General features: G+C 30.2%; 2 protein-coding genes across 2 annotated transcripts; both read left to right on the top strand.

Annotated features, from left to right (window-relative positions):
• The first annotated feature begins 1724 nt into the window (after nt 1-1724).
• LOC119602094 (development-specific 25 kDa protein-like) lies at nt 1725-4290 on the top strand. Its single transcript, XM_037953423.1, has 4 exons — nt 1725-1874; nt 1961-2188; nt 3663-3836; nt 3910-4290. The coding sequence occupies exons 1-4, from the start codon at nt 1779-1781 to the stop codon at nt 4189-4191; spliced, it is 780 nt and encodes a 259-aa protein (XP_037809351.1). The 5' UTR covers nt 1725-1778; the 3' UTR covers nt 4192-4290.
• Nucleotides 4291-6470: 2180 nt separating this feature from the next.
• On the top strand, nt 6471-10411 carry LOC119602097 (development-specific 25 kDa protein-like). The gene is made up of 4 exons (XM_037953426.1): nt 6471-6729; nt 6805-7032; nt 9781-9954; nt 10029-10411. Exons 1-4 carry the CDS (start codon nt 6634-6636, stop codon nt 10308-10310), a joined length of 780 nt encoding a protein of 259 aa, XP_037809354.1. The 5' UTR covers nt 6471-6633; the 3' UTR covers nt 10311-10411.
• Nucleotides 10412-10466: the final 55 nt, after the last annotated feature.

Below are 10466 nucleotides of genomic sequence, written 5' to 3'. Positions count from 1 at the left end.
AAAATTTCCATTCTGCCCCACTGTGCAATAGTCTGTCAAGTGTGAGGTCGTGAGTTCTATTCCCAACAGATGTACATATTTCTTCTTTCTGACTAACTAAGTCACTAACTAACTAACTAACTAACTAACTAACTAACTAACTAACTAACTAACTAACTTACTAACTAACTAACTAACTAACTAACTAACTAACTAACTAACTAACTAACTAACTAACTAACTAACTACTAACTAACTAACTAACTAACTAACTAACTAACTAACTAACTAACTAACTAACTAACTAACTAACTAACTAACTAACTAACTAACTAACTAACTAACTAACTAACTAACTAACTAACTAACTAACTAACTAACTAACTAACTAACTAACTAACTAACTAACCAACTAACTAACTAACTAACTAACTAACTAACTAACTAACTAACTAACTAACTAACTAACTAACTAACTAACTAACTAACTAACTAACTAACTAACTAACTAACTAACTAACTAACTAACTAACTAACTAACTAACTAACTAACTAACTAACTAACTAACTAACTAACACTAACTACTACTAACTAACTAACTAACTAACTAACTAACTAACTAACTAACTAACTAACTAACTAACGAATTAAATAACTAAATAACTGATTAAATAACTAACTCACTAACAATTTTAATTAATTTCTTTGCAATTAATCTAAAATAAAATTTTATACCAAAACCTAACTCTAGGATTTTAAATCATATTACTATACATACGTACATACATATGTATATTCTATATTAAAACGAATGTTCTGAAATGTTTATTCTATATTAAATGAATCAAATGAAACCGTGTTATTAAAAAAAAAAAACATTTTTGACCATTTTTTTATGGAAAATTTTATTTTCTTTATAAAAAACATTTACTTTTTTGTTATTTCTTTGTGTAAACAAATCATTAAAACACCCGCCATGTAAAGCGGACAATAGAATAGGAAAGAGATTTGCCGTAAATAAATAAATTTTTTTTAGCAACGAAAATGATCAAAAACACATACATACATACATACATACATACATACACATACGAAATTATTAACAAACGTGCACGTGAGAATGATGCATACCCTGAAGGAAACCTGGTAAGAAAAGTATCTCCAAGTCACCAGTTTTGTTGACTATTGTTGGTAAATTTTTTGCGACATTGTCTTATTCTGTACATATTTCAATTCGAAGTAAAATTTGGCAACTTTAATATACTGCATTTCGATCCGATGCTCCAGCACTGAAATAGCAACTTACAAATGAAGCGAAATGGAATTGCTTCTTCTTTTTTTACGATTCCACTTTTTGGTGGGAATACATGAATGCGAAACGTGGAATAGGGGTAAATAAGTCACTATGTAGTACTGATGACTGGATCAATAAAAGTTCACTATTGATATTTCCTGCTGGGTTGTTAAGGTTCTTTGTGTTACTTTTTCTTCTACCTTTATCCCGCCAAGCTTTTAAAAAATATTTCAGTTTTTTAAAGAGATGCGCATGTTATATGATCTATAATTGGCCAGTTTTAACCATCAATTCCTTTCAATCAAAACAACAGAAGAATATTTGATGATACATTCTAAAATAAGCTTATTATCGCAAAAATTAAAAAAAAATGCATTTCTTTATATTTTTTTAATAAAAAAATTTATAAAAAGCCGAATTTTCAATTTGTAAACAACAGTTTTTGTTAAAACATTCTAAGGAAAGCAGCACACAACGCATTAAGAAAGAAAATATTTTGCCAAAATGTTAGATTGGACTAGTAAACATGTTGTCTATGTGGGTGGCTTCACGGGCGTTGGTTATCAAGTCTGTCAAATGCTTATGAAGAAATCAATTAAGGTGAGAGAGAGAGAGAGAGTGCGGCGAAAACCGAAGGAAAATATTTTACAAATTACAATCAAATTTTATTTTCTTTTATTCGGCAGTACTTGATTGTTTGTTGTCGCTTGGAAAATGATGAAATGCTTAAGAAATTGCAGGCTATTAACAGTGAGATCAGGGTACGGTTTGTCCAGGTGAATATTGCAGATTATTCGAGTATTGTTAACGCTGTACATGAAGTTATTAGCTGTGTGGGTAATGTTGATGTTTTGATTAATGGTGCTAGCGTTTTAGCTGATAAGGACATTGATACAACGGTGGCTGTTAATTTGGTAAGTGAATAATTTTACATTAATCGGTTGAGTTCTCGGTTCGGTTCCAGCACTTTTAAAATTAGAAAATTGTACCCCTCACTTACTCCAAATTGTAACTCACTTTTTATATTCTTCACCTTCGTGAGAAGGGTATATATAAGTTACATTCTGTTTGTAATTTCTTTAATATAATTTTCCGACCCTATGAAGTATATATATTCGGGATCCTTATAGTTAACGGAGTCTATTAAGCTGTGTCCGTCTGTCTATCCGTATGTAGAGGCACGAACAGAGAGAAGCTTGAACATAGCTGGACAAAGAAGGGAATTCTATGGTGTTATCCAAGAACATTACCATTCAACCCAGTACACTTCTCATTTATCTGACACACTCATTGAGAGAAACATTCGACATATTCATACGATAATATGGGTAGGGCTAGATCCATATACTCCTCATTTATTTTGTATCTTATGCATTTAACACCAACCAACGCTCAGTCCCACAGTCACTCCTCTGTGGGGTATCTGTTGTTTTTTTCGGCTACATCATCGAACTTATCTCTTTTCGCGAGTATAAACCACAGCCAACACGAGCACCCCGAAGGGACCGGTACAAGACAAAGTCCGAAACTCTGGCCTGTTTGCCACCACATAATATAGCTCTCCGTTTCGACCCCTAATCATTCTGAGAAAAGACCGAGGATACATTTGACACCACCAGTTTATAGCACCTCTTTTCCCCGGATTACAATCACACCAAGATGGGGAAGTTTATCAAGGTAACATGCCCCGGGTGTAGAGAGATGTTCGCTATTTAAAATCAGCAAAATTGGTACATAAATTGCAGTGATATGAGCAAAATTCCGAAACAACCCATGAAAATATTACTTTTTAATTATTTCTCATTCTTGTTTAGTTCTTTTTTTCAGAAACGATAGCAGCTTTCGTCCAGAAATTAAGATGGTTCAAAATTTTTAGAATAGGTTTAACATTTCATATCGGAAGCATATAATAGAACACTCTCCGGGAAATTGAATGTATTGTTAATAAAACTCTCTCTAGAATATCGGTATTACCACAACATTTTGGCTAAATATAACTAACATAAAAAGAAATAGTATTACCGAATAAAACCTGGATTGGTGTATAATTGAACTTAGCACCCATATAAGGTCCACTTTCGAAAATCAATTAAACGAACATTTTTAACAAGAATCTGTTTTGTACATATAAAAATTATTCAGCTACATTTTTTCAGGACCTGCCTATAATTAGTCATAGTTACGATATAAATGAATTAATAATGCTATGGTGATAAAATTCTACACGAATATGTTTTGTTTATATAGAAATTATTTAGCGAATTTTATTCCGTATCGGTCCATAATTGCTCTCTGCTTCTGAAAATCACTTAATCGTAAATAAATCATTACTAAATTAAGATATACAGATCATTCTAAATTAAAACTTTTTATCTTCTTAATTTTCAGACAGGTCTAATTAATACCACCATATTGTTTTTGCCACATATGGACAAAACTCAATTCGGACATGGTGGTAGAGTAGTAAACATGTCTTCAGTCTATGGCTTAGAACCTGGTCCAGCTTTTAGTGTTTACTCAGCTGCTAAACATGGTGTTATAGGTTTTACTAGATCTATGGCGGTAAGATTTTTGTTTGTTATTTTTATGCCTAAAATAAGATTTATAAAAAATTTTGTTATGTTTGCTTCAACAGCATGAACACTACTATGGCAAAACAGGCGTTGCTTTCATTTGCATTTGCCCCGGCCTCACCTCCTCCGAAGAAATGATGAATAAACGTGATATGAATTGGATGAAATGGATATCGCATAATGAGGAAATTTGGAATGTTGTTAAGGAAGCGAAAATGATAACGCCAGAGGAATGTGCCGAACATATGATGCACGTCATGGAGCGTGCTGTAAATGGTGGCATTTATGTTTGCAGTGTTGGTGTTATGAAAGAAATTCAACCTACGGTTTATGTGGATTATTAAGTGCGGGAATTTTGTGAAGTTAAATTAAAAAAAACTTGAACAGATTAAAGGTGTTATTTAAATACTAAGGCCTAATAAACTGTTTACCGTTAAAATGTACATGAATAATTCTACTTTTACTTAATTGTTTACATTCGTGGATTTATATTATTTTCGGCAAAAATTGTCTATGTATAGGAGGGGGAATTATAATCTTCGTAGTAAATTTGCAAGACAATGAATGCAAATTAGCTCATGCATGAAATCTATTTCGATCGGAATAACAGCTAAAGAATTGAAACAATTTCGATTGATCTAAAATCGAATCAAGAATGGAGAAAAAACTTAACATTTTCAGGGGTTGTTTTGTAATTTTGCTCATATCCCCGCTATTTAAAGATCGATTTTTGAATTTCATTAACCCTTTCCGTGGTTTTGTCGAATATATTCGACATTACAATAGACTCTGTTTTTAAGCATTTTTTGGGTATAATATTTAACTTTAGTTTTAATTTTTTTTCTTTTAGATGAAAATGAAGACTTTATTATATTTATAATTGAGATTTTGAAAGATCTTCCGTATTTTAAAAGTATTTAAAAATCAGATTTTAAGAAATTGTCACTTATGACTACTTTTTAAAAAGTGCTTTTTAACAACGTTTAAAAACAGCTTCATTTAATGGCCAAAAAAATTGTATTTTAGGAGATCGGACTATGCTGATTTAAATTGTATTGTATTGAAAGAAGTTTAAGAAGACATTTTACAAAAAAAAATCATAAAAAATATTGGTGGTACTTTTTGGAGACTGTTTTCCGAATGTCGAATATATTCGACATTTAACTTTGACCTTCTATAACTCACTAGGGAAAACTCAAATTCAAAAAATGTTATTTTTCCCGGATTCAGCATACTAACATTATCTTAAATATAAGTTTTCAAGTTTTTTCTAGACATAAATTATTTTTGTCCCTGAAAGGGTTAAACCGATGCACAGTGGTATTGAAATAAAAAGAAGGAAATAATTCTGTAACTTCTAAACGGTTTGTCTGATTCTAATGAAATTTCACATACGTAAAGATGAAGTGCTGACAAGTTTTGGAAATGTAAAACGAATCCCTCAATTCTCAAAAAAGTTTTGAAAAATCCCAGAAATTTATTTTTTTAGTCATAATATCCATACCGGGCGCGGTTTTATCGAAACCTTTTACAGAATAATTAAGAACATATTGAACCATCTAAAGAGATTTTACAAAAATTTGATATCGACTATGCGATCTATGAATTTTTTTTCTTCTTTTTAAAGTTGAATTTTAGATAAAATATAGGCGTTTTTTTTGACCTGCACCTGATCCCCTCAATATTTATCTATATTTTATCAATATTTTCGCATTTTTTAAATTGAAATGCATATAACCTTGGACTCAGTCAGGATTTTTAAACAATTCTTTCACGGTTAGATATATACATTTGTTGTTGAGCGAAAAAAAGAAGAATGATGAAAATCGGAAAATATTTTTACCCGATGTTATAAAAAACTAGATTAAGGTCGGTAAAAACGTTGAAAATTAAATTTCAAATGCGAATATTTCCTAAGCTATAAGAGATTATTGATAGCTATAGTGTTCGATAAGGGGACTCTATATACGTGATATTAACTTTAATCGAAATACAAACGAAGAAATAGGATCGTTTTCAAAATTTAACATACCCGTGGTGTCCTAATTTGCGAACCTCTGTCTACATCACTGCTGGGCCCATGAAGTACAAATTCAAAACCTAAACTTGTCAACACTTCATCTTTACGTAAATTTCATTAGAATCGGAAAAAGTTACAGAATTATTTCCCTATTTTTTATTTCTATATCACTGTGTGATGGGTTTTTTGTCGTTTTCAAATCCAAATCCGACAATGATTGAATTCTATGCAGCCCTCGATTAGACAGAAACCGTGAACCAAATTACCGGTTTAGTTATCGAAATTTCTTTTCGATTACGAATGCGGTAATTAGGCTTCATGGTTTGAAAGTAGCATACATTCCAAAAGTTCAATCTGTTATATCTTGTTCCTTTTTCGTGCTATCTTAACTTAAAGTTTCAAACAATAAACGATCCCTGATTTTCACAAGAACTTACTCATCAAGTCTATGTTAATCTAATCTTAAGACAATCACCTTTGTTTTCTAATACAATTCTAAATGTTCTAAGAAAAAAATTAATTTAAAATATCTTAAGGTCAGACTTAACTGACAATTAATTGCATTCAACCAAAACAAAAGAAGAAAAACATTTGATGATCTATTCTAATAAGAGCTTATCACTGCAAAACAAAAAATGCATTCTTAATATTTTTGATATCAAAAAATTATAAAAGCCGAAATTTTTTAATTTATAAGCAACAGTTTTTATTAAAACGTTCTAAGGAAAGCATTAACTAAAAAAAGAAAGGAACACATTCTGCCAAAATGTTCGATTGGACTAATAAACATGTTGTCTATGTTGGTGGCTTCACTGGCGTTGGTTATCAAGTCTGTCAAATGCTTATGAAGAAACCAATTAAGGTGAGAGAATGGAAAGAAAGGAAATACAAGAAAAATAACAAGTTATTATAAAATTATTTTTTTAAATAATTGCAGTACTTAGTTGTTTGCAGTCGCATGGAAAATGTTGAAATGTTGAAGAAATTGCAAGCTATTAACAGTGAGGTAAAGGTATTGTTTGTCCAGGTGAATGTTGCAGAGTATTCGAGTATTGTTAAAGCTGTACATGAAGTTATTAGCTATGTGGGTCATGTTGATGTTTTGATCAATGGGGCTAGCGTTTTGGCTGATAAGGATATTGATACAACTGTGGCTGTTAATTTGGTAAGTGAATGATATAAATAATTTTAAATTTATGTAGTTTGAAAAATGAGTGAAATGTTGCGGTAAAACTAGCTAACTAACACTGACTAACTGACTAACTAACTAACTAAACTAACTAACTAACTAACTAACTAACTAACTAACTAACTAACTAACTAACTACTAACTACTAACTAACTAACTAACTAACTAACTAACTAACTAACTACTAACTAACAACTAACTAACTAACTAACTACTAACTAACTAACTAACTAACTAACTAACTACTAACTAACTACTAACTAACTAACTAACTAACTAACTAACTAACTAACTACTAACTAACTAACTAACTACTAACTAACTAACTAACTAACTACTAACTAACTAACTAACTAACTAACTACTACTAACTAACTACTACTAACTAACTAACTAACTAACTAACTACTAACTAACTAACTAACTAACTAACTAACTAACTAACTAACTAACTAACTAACTAACTAACTAACTAACTAACTAACTACTAACTACTAACTAACTAACTAACTAACTAACTACTAACTAACTAACTAACTACTAACTAACTAACTAACTAACTAACTAACTAACTAACTAACTAACTAACTAACTAACTACTAACTAACTAACTAACTAACTAACTAACTAACTAACTAACTAACTAACTAACTAACTTACTAACTAACTAACTAACTAACTACTAACTAACTAACTAACTAACTAACTAACTAACTAACTAACTACTAAACTAACTAACTAACTAACTAACTAACTAACTAACTAACTAACTAACTACTAACTAACTAACTACTACTAACTAACTAACTACTAACTACTAACTAACTAACTAACTAACTAACTACTAACTAACTACTAACTAACTACTAACTAACTAACTACTAACTAACTAACTAACTAACTAACTAACTAACACTAACTAACTAACTAACTAACTAACTACTAACTAACTAACTACTAACTACTACTAACTAACTAACTAACTAACTAACTAACTAACTAACTAACTAACTAACTAACTACTAACTAACTACTACTAACTACTAACTAACTAACTAACTAACTAACTAACTTCTACCTAACTAACTAACTACTAACTAACTAACTAACTAACTAACGATCTAACTAACTAACTAACTAACTAACTAACTAACTTACTAACTAACTAACTAACTAACTAACTAACTAACTACTAACTAACTAACTAACTAACTACTACTAACTAACTACTAACTAACTACTAACTAACTACTAACTAACTAACTACTAACTAACTAACTAACTACTAACTAACTAACTACTACTAACTAACTAACTTACTAACTACTACTAACTAACTAACTAACTAACTAACTAACTAACTAACTAACTAACTTACTAACTAACTTAACTAACTAACTAACTAACTAACTAACTATCTAACTAACTACTAACTACTAACTAACTTACTAACTAACTAACTCACTAACTAACTAACTAACTAACTACCTAACTACTACTAACTAACTACTAACTAACTACTAACTAACTAACTAACTAACTAACTAACTAACTAACTAACTACTAACTAACTAACTAACTAACTAACTAACTAACTATCTAACTAACTAACTAACTACTAACTAACTAACTACTAACTAACTAACTTACTAACTAACTAACTTACTAACTACTAACTCCTAACTAACTAACTACTACTAACTAACTACTAACTAACTAACTAACTAACTAACTAACTACTAACTAACTAACTAACTAACTAACTAACTAACTAACTAACTAACTAACAAACTAACAACTAACTAACTAACTAACTAAGAAAATAACAAACAACAAACAAACTAACAAACAAACAAACACAAACAAAACAAACAAAACAAACAACTAACTAACTAACTAACTAACTAACTAAACTAACTAACTAACTAACTAACTAACTAACTAAACTAACTAACTAACTAACTAACTAACTACTAACTAACTAAGAAACTAACTAACTACCTAACTAACTAACTAAGAAACTAACTAACTAACCAACTAACTAACTAACTAACAAGCTAACTAAGTAAGTAACTAACTAACTAACTAAGAAACTAACTAACTAACTAACCTATATCGTTTAAAGAATGAATTCAAAATGTTACAACAAGCTTCTTCGGAACCAGTTCCGAGGTTGCAATTTTAAACAAAGATCACTGGTTTCGACGCCAAAATAGAATAAGTATAATCCTGTCGTCTAAAACTACAAAACGTTGAACTGGTAAAACTTTTCCTCAGATTTGAAATTTCAAATAGAACTAGTATAAATTTTGTTCTCTTAAAAACTATTTGGATCAAAAATTGTGATCAAAAAAACTGGGCGATTCATATACATTTGTTAATTTTGCCTTAAGTTATGTGATAATTTTCCTTACAAGCACTTGCTGCACAAGCTCACAAGCTTTTATTGAACTTGCAATGTTAGATATTTAATATTTCAATAAAAGTTAAAATTTATAACGGAATTTTAAACCAGTAGCAGAAACCCGTATATACAGAAATTTGGCGTTCATGAATACAATTGGAAACAATATCATATTATTTTAGAACATTAAAAAATTCTAGGTTATGACTGTCAAATCATTGGGTTTCTTGAACAATCTTACAAAATTTCATCTCAATACTTATATACTAAGTATTCGGTATATAATTCAAAATTAAAATTTCTATCGTCTGTATTTTCAGACTGGTCTTATTAACACCACTCTATTGTTTTTGCCACATATGGACAAAACTCAATCCGGACATGGTGGTATTGTAGTAAACATGTCTTCAGTCTATGGCTTAGAACCCGGACCAGCTTTTAGTGTTTACTCAGCCGCTAAACATGGTGTTATAGGTTTTACAAGATCTATGGCGGTAAGATTTTTTTTCGCTTTAACTCTAAAAGAAGACCATAAAACATTTTCTTATCTTCCCATTTGCTTCAACAGCATGAACACTATTATGGTAAAACTGGCGTCGCCTTCATTTGCGTTTGCCCTGGCCTCACCTCCTCAGAAGAAATGATGAATAAACGTGATATGGATTGGATGAAATGGGTACCACACAGTGAGCAAATTTGGAAAATTGTTAAGGAAGCGAAAATGATATCGCCACAGGAATGTGCCGTACATATTATGAATGTCATGGAGCAGGCTGTAAATGGTGGAATTTATGTTTGCAGTGTTGGTGGTATGAAGGAAATTACTCCTGTTGTATATGTGGATTATTAAGTGGTGACATTTTGAGGATTAAATTATTGTAAACGGTTTTACTTAAATAGTAAAAATAAAGCTGTAATACAGTTTACTAATAAAGTTACCAGAAAAAATAAGTTGTGAGTCTAATATTTATGTTTGTTCAATAGAAACTTGCGATTGGAGGGATTA

The sequence above is a fragment of the Lucilia sericata genome, unplaced genomic scaffold, assembly GCF_015586225.1.
Source record: "Lucilia sericata isolate MDLA Ls3-8-SP2 unplaced genomic scaffold, ASM1558622v1 Contig000207F_arrow, whole genome shotgun sequence".
Taxonomy (NCBI): domain Eukaryota; kingdom Metazoa; phylum Arthropoda; class Insecta; order Diptera; family Calliphoridae; genus Lucilia; species Lucilia sericata.
Note: the sequence above shows the minus strand (reverse complement) of the source record. Positions and strands in the feature narration are given on the sequence as shown.

What these genes read in the sequence shown, in the direction of transcription:
- LOC119602094 (XM_037953423.1), top strand. Translation starts at nt 1,779, where the DNA reads ATGTTAGATTGGACTAGTAAACATGTTGTCTATGTGGGTGGCTTCACG. An exon ending in TTATGAAGAAATCAATTAAG is followed by an intron (nt 1,875 to 1,960) that starts GTGAGAGAGAGA and finishes TTTATTCGGCAG; the next exon opens with TACTTGATTGTTTGTTGTCG. An exon ending in GTTTTACTAGATCTATGGCG is followed by an intron (nt 3,837 to 3,909) that starts GTAAGATTTTTG and finishes TTGCTTCAACAG; the next exon opens with CATGAACACTACTATGGCAA.
- LOC119602097 (XM_037953426.1), top strand. Translation starts at nt 6,634, where the DNA reads ATGTTCGATTGGACTAATAAACATGTTGTCTATGTTGGTGGCTTCACT. An exon ending in TTATGAAGAAACCAATTAAG is followed by an intron (nt 6,730 to 6,804) that starts GTGAGAGAATGG and finishes AAATAATTGCAG; the next exon opens with TACTTAGTTGTTTGCAGTCG. An exon ending in CAACTGTGGCTGTTAATTTG is followed by an intron (nt 7,033 to 9,780) that starts GTAAGTGAATGA and finishes CTGTATTTTCAG; the next exon opens with ACTGGTCTTATTAACACCAC.